This window comes from Actinia tenebrosa, unplaced genomic scaffold (genome assembly GCF_029948245.1).
Source record: "Actinia tenebrosa isolate PJP-AT-01 unplaced genomic scaffold, QUT_ActTen_1.0 PGA_scaffold1__47_contigs__length_23844297, whole genome shotgun sequence".
NCBI classification, from domain to species: Eukaryota; Metazoa; Cnidaria; class Anthozoa; order Actiniaria; family Actiniidae; genus Actinia; species Actinia tenebrosa.
The window spans coordinates 5,320,310-5,344,684 of record NW_028292578.1 but is presented as its reverse complement, the minus strand read 5'-3'; the positions used below and the strand labels follow the sequence as shown (position 1 = coordinate 5,344,684).

At 44.2% G+C, this 24,375-nt stretch overlaps 1 protein-coding gene across 1 annotated transcript; it reads right to left on the bottom strand.

Annotated features, from left to right (window-relative positions):
* Positions 1 to 383: 383 nt before the first annotated feature.
* LOC116300443 (uncharacterized) lies at positions 384 to 23,206 on the bottom strand. Its single transcript, XM_031709319.2, has 2 exons — positions 22,832 to 23,206; positions 384 to 3,682 (listed from the first exon to the last, which is right to left on the bottom strand). The coding sequence occupies exons 1-2, from the start codon at positions 22,925 to 22,927 to the stop codon at positions 1,997 to 1,999; spliced, it is 1,782 nt and encodes a 593-aa protein (XP_031565179.2). The 5' UTR covers positions 22,928 to 23,206; the 3' UTR covers positions 384 to 1,996.
* Between the last annotated feature and the right edge of the window lie 1,169 nt (positions 23,207 to 24,375).

Below are 24,375 nucleotides of genomic sequence, written 5' to 3'. Positions count from 1 at the left end.
AAAACTTGCCCTCCCCTTGCCACGAAGTAATGTTTTGAAAAACATTTTAGCTATTCAGGGGCCTCCTTATAAAAGTCCCTCAGGGCTTCAAGGCCGGTTACAAAAAGCATTTTTCCACGAACAAGACTAAGCTTCACACGGTACTCATGTAAAGCAGTTACTATTATTATTTTTAACCATTTAATTTATCGCATTCAATATTTGTGTGATTATATATTTTTGTACTTTTGCTGATGAGACGTCCGTGTATAAATAAAGGAATCTATCTATCTATCTGTCTGTCTGTCTATCTGTCTGTCTGTCTGTCTGTTTGTCCGTCCGTCTGTCAGTTTGTCATGTTCAAAACTCAATGGTTCTTCTACGAATGACTCTCAAACGTGAAACACATGAATAAGTATCATTTATTACAATTTCCACGATGAACAATATTTTTCTTTCTATTCAAGACTCAAGTCTATGATAAAGCTGGCAGAGCGACTTGACGTACTATTGCGAAGTGTTGGGATTTCTAGGTATCGTGTATTATTACATATAATATCATGCATGCACAATGAAAAACTGATAATGAATGCATTTTTTGCGACGAAAACTCCCAAATGAACAGCCTAGGCTAACCTCAAACCGTAATCTCCATTCCAGTATACGTGGTTGGTTCCCCTAGGAAATCGCCCCAATATTCCTCCATACGTACGAGAAACGCCTGCACTGTATACATTAGCCAAGCACTTGTCGACGATGCAATACACCATTCTCATCACGAGTGCACGGAAATGAGGTCACCCAGTCATCTTGCCGCTCATTCAAAATAAAGGTGGATAGCACGATTCAGGTTAAAACAAAAGGGCAAATTCAATATTTTTTTCCTATAAACGCACTTCGTGAGTTTTTTCTCTCTTGTTGTGAACTAATGACCGGGGACCTCGTTTTCGTGCACTTGACAGCCCTTATGAGGACTTATGACGGACAATAAAATGAACAAAGGAATACGACGATTGCATGATGGCATCATTCAACATTTTTGTCGAATTTTCTTTCTTATTTAAATTTGTATTCCCTCATGAGAATAGTGAGACAATGGTGTTAATTAACTGAACAGATGAAACTGTGAAACATCATTCAAACGTCCTATTCTTTTCTTTTCTATTATGTTTATCCGACACACACAATTCAATCAAAGAATCCTATTCTCAGGAGAATGGTCTGAAATGGAAAAACATTACACCCAAAAGCTTCTATGGACCCCGAGCAGAATGCCAGAATGCAGCTCAATTAATTTGGAGGACAATAGGTTTCTAATAGTCCCCTTCACAGTTCCCTGCGCCATCTTGAAAGGTAACCATGCCTTTGCGTCGAAACGAGACGAACGGTGAGCTTGCAATGATAGAGAAGTGAATAATTATCCAAGGTGTTAAAAAAGGTCTCTATCATTGCAAGCTCACCGTTCGTCTCGTTTCGACGCAAAGGCAAGGCTACCTTTCAAGATGGCGCATGGAACTGTGAAGGGGACCATTCGTCACTTTTCCGTTTGAGCATGCTCCAAGTGTCGATATTCAAACGCAAAAAAAAAACAGACCCCTCATTTCTTACAGTGGGTCTTTCTGCGCATGTTTGAAGAAACAGTTTGCCTCGAATGCGCAGTAAGAAATAAGTGGGCTAGGGACGAGATTAGCTCAAAACAATAAATAAATAAACATGGCTGCCACGCGGTAAAAGCTCATTTTCGTCGTGTTTACGCTTAGATATAAACTTCCGATTTCGTGTATAAAGATTACGATATAAATAAAGAACGGTAATGGTACTATAGCTAAAATTTTCTATCAATTTTGTATTTTAAACATACGTATCAGAGTGATACCATAAATCTGTCAAAAAGTTAACTTACAAATTGTACAAAATAGTGCAAAGTTTTGTAGACCTATGGTCTGCTGATGTCTATTGAACTTACTAATTTTTGCAATTTCTTACAACGTTTTTCATGGATATATGGTCTATTTAATTATTGCTGGGTATAAATAATAGATTCACATCCGGGCACTAAGATTCCACATCCAAATTGTAACTCACAATACGTTCTTGAAATGAGATGACACCGTACGAAATTCTCTCCAGTACATCGAATAGTCTGGACCTGGCCATACAGTTGATCGACCATTGGAATAACATCCCCATCTGGAGCGATGGTCACTACAAACTTCATGGCATCTTGAAGAGAGAATCCAAACTTGATATAGCTGTTCCCAATTCCAGGGCTTGAAAAAGCAACAGCGGATATTTTTTGGCGGGCTCCGATGATCTTGGCGATGCCGCCTCCAAGAGAGTGTCCAACAAGTACCACATCACTCGTGTTCTTGACTTGTTTGACGTAATCCTCGATAGATTGGAAGAAATGGCTGTTGGAGCCCGCGTGAAAGATTTTGTTGATAAAGGAGCTTTTGGAGACGTATTCTGCTTTGAATTTGATTGGTAGATTCTGAAGAATGGGGAAAACCAACGCGAGGGATTGCAGCACAGCAGTTTCATCCCACAGTTTTGCACTTTCTACAAACTCCAACGTGTTTTTGGATCCACGAATACCGATAACGTGAACAAATCCAGTTTGTAAATGAATGAAATATGGCATGGAACTGGAGATGTACTTCACCGTCCAAGTCATGCTTCTTGTTTTAAAGAAGTCATTAGCAAGTTGCTGTATTGCTGTGGAATTGGGTTTAACAACTTGTCTGTTGTACGTCAGGTTTGCAAAGAAAGCCATGTCAGCAATATTGAACATCTTTGAGGTCCATCTTTGGGTGCAGATTTGGTAGCGTTGTTTTAGGAATGTTTGTCTGTTGATTGTGGACGCATTTTGCTTAAGCTCCTTCTCGCATTGACTACCACAACCAGTCGGTGCGTTCATTACAGAAGTAAAAATAGTTACAGTCAGCAAGAAAAGAATAAGATACAAGAGACAAGGATACTTGTTGAAGATGTACTTGTTCCGGTCTTTCATTTTACCTCTGATGTAAGCATAGATAACGACAAAGGCAGTGAAAAGCGGTAACAATAACACAAATGCGATGATACCAACTGAAGAATCAGTGATGATGCCGAATGCAATAGGACTGATGACAGAGAAAACCACGAACATCACAGCAATACAGACATGAACACATAGAATCTTCTTGTTCTTGACAGAATGCGTAAAGACAAAGACGATCAAAAGTAGTGATCCAAGAACTGACAACCCAAAGGCTGTAACCCAAACTACTACGGAGATGTATTGAAAAAAGTCCGCAAAATTGACTTGTGAGTCCACGGGTGGAACTACGCCGGCCCAGACTCCACTGGTCACTACTATAAGCAAAAGAAGCACTACTCGAGCAATATTGTACTTGATGGAAATCTTGAGGAGAACGGCTTTGAGAACTTCCCAGAAAAGGGAAAGCATCAGAGAAACAAGGACGAGAACAGAACAAAGAAGAAAGAACAAGCAAACTGAGATGATGTTCTTCTTGGACTGCGTGGAGCCCACTGGAGACAGCATCTCAAAGGTCATGTCCAGTGATAAGCTGAGACTGAAAGCGAGAGCAGAAACAAAGAAAGAAATGAAGATGATAGAAAGAACGAGATAAGACAGAATGAAAAGAGTGTCGATGAGAAAACGAAGAAATGTCCAATCACATCCTTTACGATCTGGAAAAAGCTGGAAATTAAAGAGAGATTTGGTTATTCGTTTATGCCTAGCTGTTTGCATTAATTTGTAGTTAAAAAATTCTCCTAGTGAGAAAACTAGACGTGGCTGCGAAAATAGGTAGTCGAGGCCGTGTGGCGCAAAGCCGGTACTGTAGTTCTCGAAGACGGAGGGCGAGGGCAACGAAAGATTGTTACCGGGTTGGAAAAATAAGCTACAGTCAAAACGCCTCGATCAAGCATACCCCCCTAGGTTCCATTAAATGTATTTATTATTCGAATATTGACATTCATTATTTTTTCTGAGAATACCAAGACTCAGGATTCGAAATAATAAGCGATTCAAAACTCGAATTCTGACTGAATTATGGTGTTCATTATATGGAATAATCCAATCAGAATTCGAGTTTTGAATCGGTTATTATTTCGAATCTTGTGTGTCTTCGTACTTTTGGAAAAAAAATTCAATATTCGAATAATGCAATCTCTAATGGCACCTGGGGGGGGGGGGGGGGGGTGAAGCTTGAGCCGTTTTGACTTTAATGACGAATAATGAACGTATTTACTAGCTGCAGGCAAATCTTATCATGCACACACACACATATATATATATTTCCACAAAACAACAATTGATTCACTAAACGAAAATGAAATAATTGACATTGAACCCAAGGTCTCTTCATAAAAGAAATATAAGATCTTTGCTCTTATTGCTTGCGTTGGATGACTATAATTGGTCATACGATTAGTCTGACTAGATCAACATCCAAGTGAATGGGCATTGGATTGATTGATCACCAATTAGATGTATAATGATCAATCATCTGAGTGTAAATGTTGAGTTCAATCTTTAAGCTTACGTACAGATAGGCGTAAGGCAAGTGGATTGGCCAATCATGCATGACACGAGATAAAGGTTTCAGCAATCACGAAACTTCGAAGTTACGTTAGAAATGTCAATGGAAGCTACAAACATTATTCTCGACTAAAAACCAACTGTTTTTTAAAGTTATGTAGAAATACACTATTTTTAGGGACTATAAAATGAACAAAGGAATACGTTTGCATGATGTCCTCATCATTCAAGATTCTTGGCGAATTTTCTTTCTTATTCAAACTTGTATTCCCTCATGAAAATAGTAAGGCATATTGGTGCTAATTAACTGAACAAAAGAAAGTGTTCAAGGGATTCTGGTAGTAGTAATGAATGGCGACATAATGCAAGTGTCCTATGGGCCCGCCTATGGGGCGGCTGCCATTGATCGAGTTATAAAAGTTGTAACATTAGTGTAAATGGATCAGAGCATTTTATGTTAAACAACGTTAAACCATAATTATAGGGTGTTAGGATATTTGATGACAAATATATCCTATTCTTCGTTTGCACGTTACGTCATCGCGGCCATATTGGTACCATTTAACAAAAGATTTCTCATTAGCATCCATTGTTAACGGTACAACAATAAATCGATCAAATGAAGACACCAAGAATCGAAACCTTAACCCTAACCTCTACGCCCTAACCCTAACCACTAGACCACAAAGTGAATTCGCTTGGGTGCTCATTTGTTAGCCATATTTAAACGATATATCATCAGCACGTACACATACATATTTATTATATTTAACCGCCACCCGGTTAGCTCAGTTGGTAAGCAGCAGTTAGGTGGACTCGCGAAGCGCCGACAATGCCAAAAATCGCATATCGAAAAACACCAGGGGGGGGGTGGGGTTTTGGAGGTCGGTTAACCGCCCTACAGGGGGTCTTGCGCGATCGGCCGACAGCGCGAAAGGTTCCTAACTGCTGCTCTGTTGGGGTCGCAAACGGAGGGTAAAATATTTGTCGGATATACGATGCATGAATGTAAGAAGTTCGTTAACGACTTCTGTGTGATTTGTCTAAGACCTAAAGTTATCGTACCTAAGCCAGAACCCTTTTGGTGTTGTGGTAAAAAAATGCAAATAGAAGACGACACGTCAGCACAGTGTTACGAGTGTGGTAAAAATATTCGTAATGCCGTACCAAATGCTACCAAAGAGCAGTATTACGCCAATGGAGGTCGTACGAAGACCCCATATAAGAGGATAAAATACTTTAGGGACTGGATGAGTCATATCCAAGGTTTACATCCGGTATATTTAGACGATGAAGTAAGGCAGAAAATCATAGACCACTTAGAAGAGCCAACCCCACAAAGTCTACGAAAGACATTGAAAAAATTAAAGCTAGGGAAATATTACAAAGCTATTCCCTATCTTTTGTCTGAAATTACCGGTAGGCGTATTCCTCATGTCCCAGATATGCAAAGGGCCGAGTGGTTATTCTGTCGGCTGGATAAGGATATTCCTTATTACCCTGATGTAATCTACGAAATATTTCACGAAATTGACCCCACCCACCCGCTGTTAGGATGGATTCCGAGAAGATGAAATGTGCAGTCGAAATCCCCCTACGTTCTTTTCAAAGCAGATGTCTACTGAGCGAGTTTTCTTTGGAGCTCCTCTTTTGCCTTCTGATAGATCTGTTTGCGAGATTCCTCGGACAGATCTTTCACGATGGTTTTTTTATTGCCCGACTTTAATTCGCCGTATTTCTTTTCCTCCGCGAGGATCAAAGAAAACTCCGTGTCGTCTATGCGGCGGTCCCGCAGAGCCTTGGAGACCAAGTCGGCGATGGTGTTAGCCTTTGCTCTTGCTAGGGCTATATGAGTGTCGTGCTTGGATATCTTACCGGACAATTGCTTTATAATGCCTGTCGTAACAGCGGAAACAATGCCGCAGACGGCTCCAACGCTGGCCAAAGGAACGCCAACGACTATTCCAGGTCCGGTGAGTGAGGTAGCAACGCCGGTGCCTGTTAACGCCACGGACATGGAGCCGGAAGTTATCGCGATTTTATGTAGTATGCTTCGGGCTCTAGCATACTTTTTCCTGACCTCCTCATAGTGTTTTGTTTGCCCCTCTAAGTAAGCCAGTATTAAGTTCGCTTTATTAAGCCTGAAATTCTCCGCATTCGTATCCTTAGTGGTAGTGTGATAATTGGGAACATCTGGGTACAACTGAGGTGCTGAAGGTATAACATCCATTATATATACTAATGTACGACGCTTTTGGGAATAACATAGAGGAGCAGCCACATCACGACAACCGGGATTATGCCAACTGGAGAGCATTTAGGAAGATGTTTCCGCATGCAGACCCTAGTAAGTTTGAAAGAAGACCCGATGGGATTTACTATGAAGGCTCCAGGATGTACAGCAATGCGGACTTGGAGCCAAAGAACCCAAAACCCGAGCATAAAGAAAGGCAGCCTAATTTTCCAGAGAATTTATTACCGGCAACGGAGGATTACCCGTTTTACAACAACAAAGGCGGCGCAAATGACTTTGCTAAGATGGTTACCTCCTTAGAAATCCCCGTGGGTTCTACGACTTTCAAAATAAAAGTCAGAGACATCTTTAGAGAAACTGCCATGAAACATACCTCAGGGAAAGAATCCAGAGAATGGTTATCAGGTCCCAACATGCGGTATTGGCCGCAGCAGTTAAACTTTGCCGTCTGGGCTGCTACTAAAGGATGTGGTATAGCCGCGGACATGTTCCACATTCCTTTCCTGCGATTTCATGTTGCTTTTACTATTCGTAGGATATTGTTTGAGTTAGGAGCACCGCTTCCTAGTGACACTATCTTTAAGCCGAAGGATAACAAATATGACAAAGTCGCATGGGAGCGATTAAGGAATGAATTCAAGCTCACCAACCCTGACTTCCGCAATAAAGAAGGTGCCGCACATGGTTTAGGAGAAACGTACACTTATGCTTCGTATGTCGGAGCCAGCATAGAAACTCCGGGCATGGGCTACCCAAGTCAATGGGAATTCTCCGACCTTGGTGGTAAAGCATCGAGGGGTACTTTAATTTACTTCATAGAAAGCAAAGAGAAATATCCATGGGCGCCTTTCTTTGCCGCAAAGGGCATTGGACTGAAAAACCTAGCAAGGATTAATCGAAGCATTGAAGCCTTCGTTTACTGCATTCTAGGAGCACAGGTTAGCACTCGCAGCCCCATCGTAGATGCCTCCGGTGCGTCACAGGAAACGCAACAAGTATTCCTTGTCCTCTTCGAAAGCGCTGTTATCGAGAATGAGATTTCTAAGTCAGTTCAAAGATATCAACTTGCGGTGCAGCAATCAAAGGTTAGACTGGATTATGCCTTGAGTCCTGGTTGTTGGTTAATGCCAAGTAATTTGGTCATCAACGCCGATTCCGTCGTGGGTTACAACAACAAACTTCAACGAGCTACTAAGGATATGAAGTTTGGGGTGAATGACGTGAACTCTGACACTCTTAGGAACATTCCCCATTTCGTGGAGAAGCCAAAGAAGGAGCACGTAGAAAAACCATCAAAGAAGGCGCATGTAGAAAAGCCACCAAAGAAACCAGTAAAGAAGGTTACCGAGGAATATGACCATAACTTACTAAAAGCCGGCTTAGCAGCTGCAAGCATTGGTCTGAGCTATTATATATGGCGATGAACAACCCCTACGTAGCTGGAGTAGATTGTGTCTATACGACTTACACAGGCGAGAAAAAATACAACCAGAGCTCTTGGGTTGATGTCACGGGCATGTCCGTGAATTTGAACTACTCAGGAAAGAAGTTGATAATATGCAGTATTTGCATTGGTACGGCGAGTGATGCAAACGTAGGATTTCGTTTCTGCGACGACAATGGAGTATTACAGCCCATGCGCGCGAAGACAAACAACAGAGAGCCTACACATTTCTCGGTAGAGCCGCCCGACACCAGCACCGAAAATCTCTCGGTTTGGACTTTTCACATGGTTGCTGATTGCCATGGGAAGGTAAAGTTGCAAATACGCGTAGATGACACGGCGTCGGCGTGCATAAATAGCATAGAAGATCAGCGGGATCGACCTTATAATCACGCGACCATCAGCACTCTTACAGTGTTAAGCCTGTGAGAATCTGTGATTCTTAAATTATATGAATCCGCATTTAAGTGAAACGCATTACGTTCACTACTTAGACGTAAAGGAGTACGCAAGGCATGAGTGGTTTGATATGGGAATGTGGGTTGAAGTTGGAGGCCCTGCGTTAGTCATTTGCACCATTAGCATTAACACGGGATTGAGCGCGAACGTGGGGTTTAGGCTTGTCGATGAGAATGACGAGCCTTTGCCCCCCTATCGAACTTCCCCGAACAGCAGAAGAGCGGCCCACTTTTCGATGGAGCCAAACAAATTTAGCGGAGAAGATCTGACGCCGGTCACGTTTCATATGGTAATTAATTGTAAATATGCTAAGCTACAAATATTTCCTGATGATGGTAGCACCGATGGGTTGACGCCGGGCAGCGCAAGGATAAACAGCATTGGCGTGGGTAGCAATATTATCGATGCGGTTTGGAGTCATAAACCCATTTCCACTATGAGCGTGTTGCTGCTAGCCCCAAATTATCAGGGCGGCGCAAATACTATCTTTCATCATCCTCAATCAAGGACGCGGAAAGAGCGCAGCAATTCTAAGGACAGGAAATCCAAGGTCCCTTCATCGACCTAGCTTCTTCAGGAGTACCACCCCAATAGCTACTACGAGGATCCAAATGTTATTCCCCACGAACTTTAGCAGTTCTCCGCTGGCCCTAAGTGCCAAGGAAACAACCGAACCCAGCAGCCCAGGAAGACCGGCTGCCATCTTTTTTTCCCAAGTCCGTCAGCCCACTGCCTAATTTCTTTACGCCCGCGCCCGTAGCCTTAAGCGTGGATAGGATAACTCCTACTACGCTTGAAATGGCGACCGCAAATGCCAGCGGAACGCCATATTTCAAAAGGGCTCTTTTTATCTTTTCCTTGGTGGTAAGCCCCAGCTCCTTTTCCAGGTTGTCCTTTTGCGCTCGCAATTCCGCAACTCTCTCCTGAAGGGCTTCTGATTCCCTTTGGGCAGCCTCCCTTTCCTCTTCGGTACGAGTTAGGTCCGCAATTACTTCTTGCTGCCGCTCTATTTGCCCCTCCAGGTCTTCAATAGCCTGATCTCTTTGCCGGATTTGTTCCTCCTTAGTATTGATTTCAGCCATTAACCGTCGCCGTTCCACTAAAGAGCCGGCTATGGTGGTTTGTAGGTTATCAGTATCATCTTTAATTAGATCCAACTCTTGCAGGGCGAGGTTAAGAGCCCTTTGAGTTTGATTTCTTTCGCGACGAATTCGGGTTCTTTGGTCTACCAACTCAGCTATTTCTTGATTTTTAAATTCGACTTCCCTCCTATGTGCGTCGGCAAGCCGCTGGTTTTGCTTCATGTATTCCTCCTCCCTTTCTTCCAACGTTTCCCGCAGTGCTTCCACTGAGGCGCCAGAGCTTTGGGCTTCTCCTAAGTCCTCCCGTGCTTTGTCTAATTCGCGCAGGGCCTGATCCACCTGATTTCCTATTTCTTTTATTCTTTCATCTTGATGGGCGGACTTCTTTTCAGCATCGGCAAGTAGCTGACCTTGCTTTGCATATTCTACATCTTTTTCTCTTAACTCCCTTTGCAGATCCGCGGCACGTTTTTCCGCGTTGGTCCTTTCGGTTAAGTTGTGCAGCCTTTCTAACAGGCTTCTAGTAGCACGCTGAAAGCCTTTTAATCTTGAGACGTCGCCCCTAACGTTGCCCTCCTCATCAAAGAGGGGTTGCGGTTTTGTCCAGCGGTCTTTGTCGGGAAATCTTAAGTCTTGGACGCTTATGAGGACTTTGTTTCCCTTTTCCGTAAGCTTTACGTCGTCAGCATCAAAGTTGTCGTAGCGCTGCGTTAGCTCTTGCATTGCCCACTCTACGGTTTCCCGCGCGGCTGCTTCGTCTGTGTTTTGAAGTTCCAAGTACTCGGGGACGGGGCTGCCGCGGTTCCTTGATTGCCACATGCGATTCAAGGCTGCCTTGAAGCTTTTCCACCTATTGCCATACTTGCTTATCAAGGCCATGTCGTAAAGCAAAGGCTTTGCCCCCGCGTTTTTAGTCCATTCATCAAATTCTTCATCGTTAATATCGACTTGGCCTTCTTCGGTAAGGGGGTCAAAATCCGTTCCTTCTACTTCCATTATATATGATAAGCTCAAAGTTAAATCCCAACGTATTACCTAAGCAGGTTGGCGGGCTGAAAGCAGAACGCACCTTTCACCGGGTCACATTCACGCCCAGCAGCGCAAAGCCTGGAGAAACGCTGTACGTGGGCGTTCCCCGCCTAACGGATAACCTAGTATTGGTTCCTGGCACCCTGGCGTTAAGGTTTGACCTAGCAATACAACCAAGCACCAAGGACAAGCGCTATACCGTCAATAACGTGGGTAGGAACCTCGTCTCTAAGATGAGAATCAAGTTCGCCGGGGAATCCCTCTTAGACTTAAATAGGTACGACCTGTACACCACGTATAAGGATCTGTGGCTAACAGCCTTTGACCGTGCACAAAAGATAGAGCAGGGAATCGGAAGCGTTATCCTTCGTAAGCTTCGCAGCGACACTAACCCGGCGCCTACGGACTCCAGTGGAGCAACCGCAGTAGAAGACGCAACAAGGGTAGTAACTGCGTACGGTACCAAATACGTTATCCCTTTGGACTTTGAAGTAATTACGAACCATGGCGTGTATTACCCCAGACAGTTATCCGAGTTACAGTTTGAAGTAACCTTGGCGGACACTACGAACGTCATTGGAGGCATGGACAGCGCAATTAGCGGGACTGTGGATCCTTATTCTATCACTAATCTAGAATTACAGTACGAAACGGTATACAGCGAAGAGCTGGCCCGTAGCGCTGGCATGGAATACAGCTCCGGCAAGGCATTCTTATACGACCACGTAGTGATGTATAAGACATTTAGCTTCCTGGATAAGACGGATGAGGTTATTAACCAAAGCATTAACCTCCCCCGAAGAAGTCTCACGGGGTTGATGTTGGTGTTTGCCAAACCCTATGAGGCTGGTAAGCGCGACTCCGAAGCGTTCCACAACCCCAACATTACTAACGTCGGCATGAACATAAACGGCGTTCCAAACAAGGTTTACTCCCAGGGAATAAAACCCGCAGATATCTACCGGGAGGCAATGCGCAAGTTTGGCGACCAAATTAACCCTGAGGAATTCTTTAAGGATAAGTATGCGCTGTGGATTGATATGCGCACCATTAACGACGAAGACCTACATGGCCAGGGTTTACGTCTAGTAAATACGCAGGATGGCATAACATTGGAGATCAAACGCACCAAGAACACCGATGCGCAGGATGCTGACAAGATAAACTGCTACATCTTCGTCGTGTCTGACGCGCAACTGAGCGTGGAAATGAACCAACTTAAAAGCGTTGCCTACTAGGACGGCTGAGGAATGAAGTCGTCAATGTTAAAATATCTCTTAGATATACAATGCTCCGCGTATTCGAAAACAACGACACCAAACTGCAATGCATAGTGCAAGGCGACAAGTTGTACTTTAAAGCGAAGTCCGTGGCGTTGGCGTTGGGTTACGTAAATTCCAGAAAAGCGGCGTCTTATCACGTATCAGAGGAAAATAAGGTACTTCTCAGGTCTTTAAAGGGTGTAACTCAGCGTGACACCCTTAACGCACAGCCCAATGCCGTGTATTTGACGGAGGAAGGTCTTTACGAATTGATATTCGGATCTGAAAAGGCTGAGGCTAAAAAGTTCAGGAAATGGGTGTTAGGCGACGTCCTTCCCACGCTAAGGAAAACCGGTAAGTATGAGATAGAAAGGCGCTTTGACGGCCCCAACAAATTGGTATTCAAAATTGAGAATGAGTTCGACTTACATAAGAAAGTCGTTGATTACATCCGCAGGTTTTACCCCCAAATGCTCATAGCCCCTGGTCTAGGTGAACTGCAGGATTCAGACGGCAAACGTATAAAGTGCTGGCAGAAAGGATATCAACGCGGCCAACCCGACTTAATGATCTTGAATGCGCACACACATTACTGTGGATTCTGCATAGAGCTAAAGACCCCAAAAGGCAATGGCAGGTTATCTGAGGATCAGCAACTGCTCTTACAGAGGTATGAAGAAAACGGCTATAAGGTGCTCGTAAGCAGCGACTACGATGTCATTTGCAGGGAGATCACTGCGTATGCTGAACACCTACGAATTCCCTGCAGGTGGTGTTGTAAGGGCTTTAAAACCTCGGAGACTTTGGCAACACACTTAAAGATATTTCATAGAATATATGGACAAGGATAAATTTAACGAGTTAAAGTTCATACAAACGCACTGGAGGGATTTGCAGGTGGGGGAGATTTACGAGATAAAGAATTACGTGGTCTTCGAAGACTTGGACCGCCTGCGCTTGGTCTTAAAGAATAAAAAAAGAACATACACCCTTTGGGCGCCCGATAGGATAAGGTACGCCATCGAAGGGCAGGACGTTACCCATGTTATGAGTCATGGTAAGAAGGATGGCAGGTGGGTATTTGACGTAGTCAAGTATGAGCCTGAGAGTCCTCTGCATTCGTAAGGACGTCTGCTTTAGGATCCGCAGAGCACCAATGGGATCCTTCGGAGAATACCCTGTCGCAATGAAGGCAGGTGTATTTTTTACGTGTTTTGGGAGTCGTAATGCAGTCGGCAGGTAGTTCGCAAGTAATACAGTCCATATATTGAAAGGGTAATTAGAATGCCTCCCAGAAAGGCAGCTGCGTAGGCTAGCATATAACATACCTCGAAATAAAGACACCCAATAATGTTAACAATTAGGTTAAATCTTTGTTAAGACACTGGGAACCTCGAAATAAAGACACCCAATAATGTTAACAATTAGGTTAAATCTTTGTTAAGACACTGGGAACCTCGAAATAAAGACACCCAATAATGTTAACAATTAGGTTAAATCTTTGTTAAGGAATAACATACCTCGAAATAAAGATGTCAACGTTATCAGACATCTAGGTTAAATCTTTGTTAAGACACCCGGAAGCTATTTCAAAGAGTGTCTTAGAATGTTAACAATTAGGTTAAGTAATTGTTAAGCAGTTGAAGATATGTTCCTCTTCTCTGATGCAACCACAACGATCGCACTCCTGCCTCCAATACTCCCTTTTAGTCCACGGAACGCCTTCGGCGCGTTCAAAAGAGGGGAAAGTACGGACTATCTTCTTATGGTAATCTATGCGATTCCTTAAGTAATCCTCTTTATGCGGGCAGCGACTCATCAAATCCGCACATTGGTAGCAATCCACGCCTTCCAAGTCGTAAGCGCGGGAGAGAAATCGATAATTCACTTCATGCGTTCTCCGGTGCGTCTGTAAACGTTGACGACTACTAAGTATCTTATTACAGAAACTACACTGTCTGGTTCGATTACAGACGCCCCTTTTCAGATGCTGCTGCATTTCGAAGGGGTTGTGGAATTCCTTATTACAGTCCTTACAAAGCCCACAAATGCGTTTATCCTGATGTTGTTGCATCTTTTGAACGGTGCTGAATTCCTTACCGCAATCCTTACAAGCGCGGCTAAGGGGGTTCTTTGTACAAACGCCGCGACGAACGTGGTATTGAAGTCTTTGTTTGGTGCTGAACACCTTCTTACACAACAAGCAGTCCATATATACTTAACAGTATCTTAGCCTCCATTTAACATCCTTAACAAAGATTTAACCTAAACGTCAACATTCTGAGACACTTTTGAAATAATTTCCGGGGTGCCTTAACAAAGATTTAACCTAAACGTCAACATTCTGAGGCATTCTTTGGAATAGCTTATGGGCGACTTAACAAAGATTTAACCTAAACGTCAACATTCTGAGGCATTCTTTGGAATAGCTTATGGGCGACTTAACAAAGATTTAACCTTATTGTAAACATTCTAAGACACTTTTTAAATAGCATATACTTAACAAAGATTTAACCTAAACGTCGACATTCTACAGGGGATATCGCATGAAGTCCTTAACGCTTTCTTTAGCCCACGTTGCCATCGTCAAAAGCGCACCAAACCTTTCCGCGCGCTTCAGACCGCACATTTCATCGTACAATTCCTGCACGCGCTCCTTTAACCGATCGATCTCCTCCCTTTGCATTTCTATGGTGTCTCTTTTATCCTTTGCGTCGCCGGCAATCCTTCTTACTGCGTCCACTGGGTCCATCGTATATATAATGGATCCGAACCATATTCCCTGCAATGCTCTGATAGTAGGACCCACCGGCTGCGGAAAGACCCAGTTCGTAGTGGAGCAGCTATTAGGACCCTTTAGATACCGCTTTGACTACATAGTGCTACTTTGTCCCACCTATGTGAATAACCGCACCTGGACGGGCATAGGAGTGAAAGATGACGACTTCTTTGTAGATATCTTAGATCCTAACGAGTTATCCAGCCATTTGAAGTTTTGGCACAAGCAATTCCCTAAAGATACACAGACACTCCTCATACTGGATGACATCGCCTGCGGGGACGACGTAAAAAGACGCACTTCGGAGTTGGTGAAGCTTGCCTTCAGCGGTAGACACGACAATATCAGCGTTTGGTTGCTCTCGCAGCAGCTTACCAGCGTCTCTAAACCCTTCAGGGAAAACATAGGCTCCCTGGTCGTATTTTATACTCCGAGCCGGAGTGACCTGGAAACCATTCTCTCTGACTATGGGGGTGAGATAAGCAAGGAACAGTTGCATGAATACATGCGGCATTTAAAGACGCACCAACATTCCAAGATGATCTTCTCTTTGAGGTTTCCATACACGGTTGGAATCTATGATTCCTAATGTATATGGACATTGAGCAGCTCTTAGATGAAGTCCCCACGCAGCTAGATGAAAGTAACCTCAAGGAACAACTTAACATCCTTGTGTCTTCTGGGAAGTGCAAAGAAATGATAGGCAAGGAACTTACCCATGAGCAGGTTAATAAGTTGTCAGAAGAGGAAGTCAAGAAGTTCCATAAGAGGTATGAGGCTGCCCTTGCAAGTAAGACCACGGACGCCGTAGCAGACTCCGCTATCCGACTTGCAACTAAATTGCTTGGACTTGTGCTGCCTATAGACGACGTGGAGCAACTACAGAAGGACATAAGAGATGACTATGTTATCGCCCAAGAACTTAAGATAACCTGCGGCTGGTTGTCTTTAAAGTGTGGTAAGTTAATGGCAGTCGCCTCTGTGGCTTTGCACGTAGCTCAGCATGTCGACTTGAAGGAGGTACTAGGTTCCTTCGGAACATCTTGGAAGGACTTCAAGAAGGACAGAGAAGTCGAAAAGGTCTTCCAGGCAGCACTTACTGAGGTACCTGATCAAGTCGCCTCAAGTACTTAGTCAAGTCATTCGTAAGTACTTAGTCAAGTCACCTCAAGTACTTAGTCAAGTCATTCGTAAGTACTTAGTCAAGTCATTGTCAAGTACTTAGTCAAGTCATTGTCAAGTCATCCTTAAGTCGTCGTCAAGTACTTATCAAGTCCTTCAAGTCCTTAGATATAAATGAGTGAACCAGAGTCGAAGGTAGAGCAGCCCGAGCAAAAGATTACCAAGGCTAAATCTCCAGGCAGAGTTGCCGCGGGGAAGAAGCTCGCGGAGATGAACAGGAAGAACAAAGCAAAGAAAGAGGAAAAGGTGGAAGAGAAAGAAGAGGAATCCTTTTGGAATCCCGGCTACGTCATTGGCGCGTTAGGAGTTGCTATAGCAGCAGGCAGCCTCTACTTACAATGGCGGGCTACGAAGCCAAAAGTAAAGTGGGAGGCCGCAACATATCACGCGCCCGTGGAGGTTAGAAAAAGTAAGATCCCTGAAATGGAGTAATAACCTTCTCGCTTTGTAATATAATGTCGACCGCGTTGTTGAAAACTGTTGAAGAAGCAGCTATCATTACTTCCATCGTTGCGGGTATTGGTTGGGTAGGTAAGAAAGTGCTCAAAGAAGACTTTACTGAAGACCCAAGCAAGAGCTTCGCTAATTTTGCTAAGATGACCGCTGCCGTAGGCGGGGCTATCATGCTAAAGGATTACCTACGGAAGGAAAAGTACCTGCCGACGACGTAAGCTTTGCTTGCGTCTAATATAATGGTTAGCTTAGTCGCAGGTGGAGTTATTGCAGCTTTAGCATTTACAGGGGCTAATTATGGTGGTAGATATCTGGATAAATTAGTTAGCGGTGATAGAAACGCAGAATCTAACGCTGAGAGGAAGAGGCACGACTTAGCGCTGGAGAAATATCAGCGAGACGTGGCAGCTTGGAATGAAAAAAGACAAGCTTACAGGGATTGGTTGGATAAGAACTACCAAGACAAAATGCAGGCGGATAAGAACTTCGAAAACACAGACTACGCCTTTAAGCTCTATGCGCAGGCACACCCCGACTTTAGAATGAGAAAGCCTCAGTTCAAGAATTACTACCAGCCTTCTAAGAAACAAAAAGACAATGAGCTGGTATTTGTTGGCATCGCAGGGCTGGCGGGAGGCGTGGCCTTGGCGTGGGCATTGTAAAATGCCCCTAATATAATGATTGTCTTTTTGGAAAGCGACAAGAATGACTTTACCACTTACTTGAATCCCCCCATCAAAGCCTGTAAGGTTCGGTTGGTTAGTTGCTCTTTGTACAATTCTTGGTATAATTTAATTAATGGCTTTGTCATCGGAACTTCCGGCACCAAACCAAAGTTGCCAGATTCCCATTACACCCCTATAACACTGGCTAAGGAGCTAGCAAAGCATGGATATACTCTTACCACAGGATTACCCCATGAAATGAAATTCAAGAAAAATAGTGGAAGCGCCAATTTAAAGGACAGTTCATTGGTAGAACTCCTGGGTCTTACTAGTACCACGATCAATGGTCAACTTGACGTGAAATGGAAAGTTCCCGCTAACTACGAAGTTTACTGCAGCCTAGTAAGCTCGTACTTTAATGAAGGACCCAGTAATCTAATGTCCAAGTTTCCACCCAAAGGTAATCCATTTGACCTGGTAGAATACACTCCCATTTCTTTGAGCTATGATTTGTCTAATTTGGTAGAAAGCATAAACATCACCATTAAGGTGGACGGAAAGACGGTGGATTTTAACGGACGCAAGATCAATCTTGTTTTATCCTTCGCTTGAATCAAATTTATATAATGGGCCGCGTAGAGGATAAACTCAAGAGGATTTACTATGGGCCTGAAGGCTATTGGAAAGGAGCGTCGGCCATCAAGAAACTCGCGACCGCGGCCAGGGTATCAGAAGAAACGGCTAAGAACTGGCTAAGAAAACAAACCCTCTGGCAGGTTTATCTTCCCGTGCCCAAGTACATTCCCAGGCCCAGCTTTACCGTAAATACCCCCAATGAAGTTCATCAGGCCGATTTGCTTTTCTTACCGCACGACAAGGTGAGAAGAAAGACCTATAGATACGCTTTGACCGTAGTTGATATCGCAAGCAGATACAAAGACGCCGAACCCATAACCAGCAAGGATTCTGGGGAAGTCGCAGAAGCCCTAGGTAGGATTTATAAGCGCGTTTTGAAATGGCCTAAGCTGCTGCAAGTGGATGCGGGGACAGAGTTCATGGGCGTGGTTACTAAGACCCTGAAAGACCACAGCACTAAGATTAGGAGAGCCGAAGCTGAGTACCACAGGGGTCAGAGCATTGTCGAAAGATTCAATAAGACCCTGGCTGAGCGTCTCTTTGGGTACCAGTATTGGAAAGAGCTGGAAGATCCCTCCAAACGCAACAGGGAATGGACTCAGAGGCTCCCCCAGGTCGTCGCGGCTTTGAACAACGAGGCGGCCAGGGCTACGGGGATAAAACCCAAGGATGCCATAAAAAAGAAATACGTGGAACACAAGTCCTACGTCAGAAGTTCGAGGGCGGTCGGACTGAAGGAAAAAAAGCTCCCCCGCGACATAGTGGTCAGATACCTCTATCAGCCGGGGGAACTCGAAGGTGGCAGTAAGAGAGCCACGGATCCTAACTGGTCCCTGGAAACGTATGAGATTTCGAAGTCCGTCACCAAGGAAGGGCAACCCGTGTTGTATTACCTAGATGGCCCAAGTCGCGGATTTGTCAAGGAAGAGCTGCTCATGGTCCCCAAAGACTCAGAGTAGCGCGGCTCCACGCGCCCGATTGCACTCTAGGCATGTCAGTCTTACGTTGCCTCTGCAATGCCCGCGCTTATTATTTATACGATCCACGGAGAACTGCTGATCGTCATTTGGGTCAAACCTCCATAGTAGAGGTATGTTACACTTGGCACACCGTGCCCCTTCCTTATAGACGTCGTCCACGCATAGGTCGAACACCATGCCTTTTCCTTCGTCGTGTCTCTTATAGCGAAGGAGTTTCTTAGCAATGTTCTCTTTGGCTATATCTTCTGGCGTTTTATCGTAACGCAATTGCGGCCCCCAAGCCCTCCGCAACTGTTTGGCATGCTCCACGCGGCTCACAGCAGTGTAGATCAAATTACTCCAACATAACCGCTGGTCTATGATCCATAAGGTTTCCTTCACGGTTAGACCTTGCGCGCTGTGGACTGTCATGCAATATCCCAAACGCCAATCTGGATGGGAGGTTATTTTTTCAACCTTTCCCATAGGCACCCAGACTTTATCATGAGTTACCGCGTTTCGCAGTTTGACGTCGGTACCTGGCACCCACACGTCTCTCTTCTGCATGCGGGTATCGTGGGGCTTGTAGCAAACGGGCACCAAATGGCCAGGGAATCTTTCGCGGTGTACTTTTAATAAATCTTTCTGTATTCGCGATTGTGCTGCGCGCTTGCTGCTCAACACCAAATCCTCTGGATGCCACGCGTGAAGGAAGTCCTCGTAAGATTTTGCCCGCACATGCTTACGCAAAGTCTTATTTTGCTCTGCATCGCTGAGGCCTCTCAATGATGCCTTTAAGTCTCTTACTTCGTCCTTACTGCGGTAGTCAGCATTGATTTCCTCTGCATGGTCTACCATTCCTTTTAACCACTCGTGGGGCATTTCTCCGCAAATGGGAGGAGGTTGGCATGGATCTCCGGCAAATATCACTTGACACTTTCCGCGGAGGAAGTCTACAAATTCCTGCAAGATCTCTAATGGCACGGTGCAAATCTCATCCCATAATATCACCGGAGGTATGTCGCGTATTGCTTCTGGCACCCACTTTTGACCATTCCAGCGAAAGAAGCTGTGATAAGTCTGTGCGTCGTAACCCATTTCCGTTAATTCTCTTTCCAGACGGTGCGTCGGCGTCAATACCTTCACGCGAGGGAACAATTCCAAAACCCTAGTGGTTTTACCGCTGCCTCCGGGCCCATAAAGATACGAAAAGCGTTGGTAAGAAATGGGGTCCACAACGGATGGCAATGGTTCCTCAGTGGGAACGACGGCACCTTTTACGTGTTTCCCATGATATTCCACACGTTCTCTCCAAGCTTTTATCTCTTCATCTTTCACGCGCCATTGACCGCTTTCTGCGAGTTCATCTTCGGTGTAGAATTCTTGCATTTTTTCTAACACTTCAGGCTTCACATACAAAGAATCCGTAGCCACGCGCGGTATGTCCTCTTTGTCAAAACGCAACAGCATTGACAATAGATTGATATGCGCATATGCGAGCATGCTGGCGCGCAAATGGTAATATTGCGGGCGATGATCTTGATAATAGCACAACGCATTCCATCGTTGCTCACCTTTACCTTCTATGAAATAATTCCACTTCTCTACGGACACCATCGTTCCTTGCTCATGCGCGCGTTTTATGAGGAAACTCAACTCTCCGTTGTCAGTTATCAAACGCCTTTGCATGTGCTTTTCTCCTTCTTTTGCACCCTGGGTGAATTTGCCTATGACGATCCTAGCAGTGGGGTTATGCTCCGGAAGCCATTGCGTAAATGCAGAGCGGCAAAGTATGGCTTCATGCGCGGTGTATGTGAGAAGCTCGCGCTCTTCGAGAAACTTCAGCAGGGGTATGGGAATCCATTCTTTCTCCTGCAGATGTTTCCCATACCACGCGTAAATTATCGGATGTAAGCCCTTTGCTAACTTCCACGTGGTCAACCGCACGAACCCCGTAGACTTGGGGGCGTCATATTTACCGGGCAAAGACACACGAAAGAACTGCGAATCCGGATGCCCGTAGCGGTCGTAATACTCCTTGCAATCCCCGAGGCCTTTAAAACTGGCAGGGTAACAATGTTTCATGTCTAAGGATACGTATTCGTTTTCGTCATACTCCATGTTCCACAGACCTCCATGGCCGTGCTCTACGCAGGCTTTGGCTATGTCTCCAAATTCCTTAGGCGTGGACTTCCATCCATTTCTTTTCTTCGCAGCTAGGAAGTCCAAACTACGGCTGCTTAAGACCTCGTCTGAAAAGTCTTCCCCTAATGTCGCACACGCACTTTGAATACGTTGATGCTCTACTTCAGGGCGGTAGAGAGTACCATCCTGCGTCATGAACTGACTTCCTTCCGCGTCCATCAACCAAACGGAATTCTCGTGGACCAATTCTGCCAACGGCGACGTCTTATAAACTTTGGTTTCCTTTTTCTTAGGGAACCTAAGTTCTCGCCAAGCGTGTCCATTGTGTTGGTAGATGACAATAGGGGCACCTCTACCTCCATATTTTTTCGTCCCTTCGTAAATGCAACCGCCCGTGATATCCTTCACGTGTATGCGGCGTTCTAGAGCCGTCTCTAATTTCTGAATGTTCTTAATCGTACCTCCAGTCTTGTTGGTATCTCTTTCCCATTTCCTGATGGCTTCGCTTCTCTTTGGCGTAAGCTTACCACCACGAGCAGCGTCTTCGAAGAACTCTTTGACCAATTTCGCGACGCAATTACCCGGATGTCGCATCGGTCGCAACTTCCTAACATCAGGCTCCTCGATCTCGTACGCGCCGTAAATGACGACGGTAACCGGGTAAGCGACCTCATAGAAGAGCATGTCAATTCCCTCCAATGCCCCCGGCCTCGTTTGCTTATTCAAGACGAACAAACTCTGCTTACCAGACGCCCTGATGGGATTACGGCCCTTTTCTATCACCCACTCGCCGTCCAAATACTTCACGAACGTCAACTCCAAACGGTAGTCGCCGTCCGGCATTCTGTCGATTATCTTTTCAGCCATCTCGTGATTCATAGTCTTGTCTGTCTTGCCCTCCATGAACGTCGCAAAGACAAAATCCGCATCTGAGTTATCCATCACCTGATTTCCCAGCCTGCGCACAGTTTCGTTTTGAATGTCGTTGACGGATGCCATGTATATCTAAAGGATATCTTTCCCTCCGTTTGCGACCCCAACAGAGCAGCAGTTAGGAACCTTTCGCGCTGTCGGCCGATCGCGCAAGACCCCCTGTAGGGCGGTTAACCGACCTCCAAAACCCCACCCCCCCCTGGTGTTTTTCGATATGCGATTTTTGGCATTGTCGGCGCTTCGCGAGTCCACCTAACTGCTGCTTGGTAAGAGCGTCGGTCTGTTGTGCGGGAGGTCGTGGTTCAAGCCTCGGCCGGACCAACACTCAGGGTCTTAAAATAACTGAGGAGAAGGTGCTGCCTTTGTAATTACATCTGCAAATGGTTAGACCTTCACGTGGCTCGGATGATCACGTTAATGGCGGTCCCGTCCCTAATTAACTAGAGACGTTAAAAGAGGACCACGAGTTTATCAGTTGAATTACTGTCAAGTGTTATCCTCTATAAACAAAGTTAATTATTATTATTAATTATTATAGCTTCTCATACTAATTAATAATTCATGAGTAAACCAGCCAATCAATGGGCTATTTTTGGGTCACATGATGTTACTTGAAACCTGGTAAAGTGCTGTGAAAGGAATGCATTCAGTCTGGAGTAACTGGAACAAAATTAATTCAGTCCTAGGACTGAATTAATTTTGTTCCAGTTACTCCAAGTCGAATAATTAATGAGATGAGAAGTCATTTCAAAGCCTCCAATATCGGACTGAACGGGATTTCAAGTCCGCGCAATTAGTTCCAGTCCTCGGCTGTGCCTCGTACTGGAACTACTTGCAAGGACTTGAAATCACGTCCAGTCCTCATTGTCGGCTTTGAATTATTGCTTAATTTATGCTATCGTAGGGTACCATTACGAATAGCAAATACATGTCGCCGTGTACGGGTGACGTATACGAATAGCCACTTCGAAAAAAGTATCAAGATGAGGTTTTATTTCGAAATAAGGTTACTTTTAGTCTTTACCTGTTCCTTCATGTTGAATCCTAAGTATTTGTCTTCCTCCTCGTTTCCAGTGTCGTTCGTAAACATTTCTTTAGCAAACGCTTTGAGCATTGACATATTTATTCTTGTTTTAGAGTTTAGTTTAGTTGACCCGAAAACTCGATTAGCCTTGCTTCCTTTTCAGTGACCTTTTCTCACAAGCAGGGTCCAAGCAGGTAGGTATGTTGTCAGTATCAATCGTACAGCTAAGTTTAACAATTTGTTTTTTCCCCAGGTCAAGAATTCAGCGAAAATTCAGATCGTGAGACGAAACGGTAAAGATGTCTTCATATCAACTTTGAGGCCACAGTGAACGATTATTCTCTTTTTGTACTGTTTCGATGGTTCTAGATTTCAAACCATAGAACTTCGAGTACTGTGGACCTTTTCAAACGTTTTGATGCAAATGAAAACTTGAAGCCATGTAAACCGTGTAAACTCAAGAGAGATTTGACCAATCAAAGACCTCAATTATAACAACATAGTAAAGTCTAACCACGCTATGCATGTTACAAAACTAATAGCGCAGCGCAACCGTGACGTCATAAAAACGAAGACAAAGGCGAAATTCGGACAAACAAACTTACAAGTTTACTTTCAGCAGATAATTTTCACAACCGATCGCAGTTGATCTTAGTTTACATGGGTTATTATTGTAACTTTAAGTAAAAATAATAAAATCGGTTCGTATAGTTTTCGTAGCGGTTAAACAGAATGCAATGTTTGTCCGAATCTTTAAGCTATTTTTAGAATCAGTGCGCTGCGCTATTAAAAGCTTTATTGAGTTTAATGAGCATTGGGATACCTTTAGGTCGCATACAAACATTGAACTTCAAATGAGCCGAGTCTAATGACACAAAAGACCAAAGGGTTTTCAATGTGCACGGACCATTTGAAATCCTTCACAAAAAGTTTCATGATTTACAAAACAATACATACGATTAAGATGACAACAGTTTGGTCTTCCAAACAACTAAACCTAAAGGTTACCTAACAAACGAGGGGCTCTACAATAGGGCAATCAAAAGCAGGTCCCGAATGGTGAAGTCTTACTGTAAAACTCGACGTTTAACTTCAGCTTGACTAAGAATACACATTTCGAACGAGGTAAAAAATGGGTCAACAACGAACTGATTAAGCTGCTTCACTTTGAAAGTATGAGACTGCAGCATTCGCTAATTGTTATTTTCCGTCCGTGGTTTTGGAGTAGATAGCATGACGTCACGATCTTACGCAGTGTTCCGGTTGAATAAGATTTGAAGAGCGCAGCAATAGAACCTTCTCAAAATGATAAAAACACAAAAGAAATGCCACAAATTCCATCGAAAAAAAGTGTTTTCAAGTTAACCTTGCATCCAGGATAATTTTGAGAAGGGTTTATTGACACGTTAAATTCAATTTCGATCTGTGAGTAAACCAAATGCTGTTTCAGGGATCTATAAAATTGAAGTTTGATATTTAGAAGTAGGGCTTCCTGTGTTTCTAATGATTATTGTCTAGGGGAGGGGTGGATAAGTATACAGATT

Excerpts from the sequence above, each read along its gene's own strand:
- LOC116300443 (XM_031709319.2), bottom strand. The coding sequence starts at position 22,927 with ATGTCAATGCTCAAAGCGTTTGCTAAAGAAATGTTTACGAACGACACT. Across the intron at positions 3,683-22,831 it reads GATTCAACATGAAGGAACAG|CTTTTTCCAGATCGTAAAGG; the intron begins GTAAAGACTAAA and ends TTTAATTTCCAG.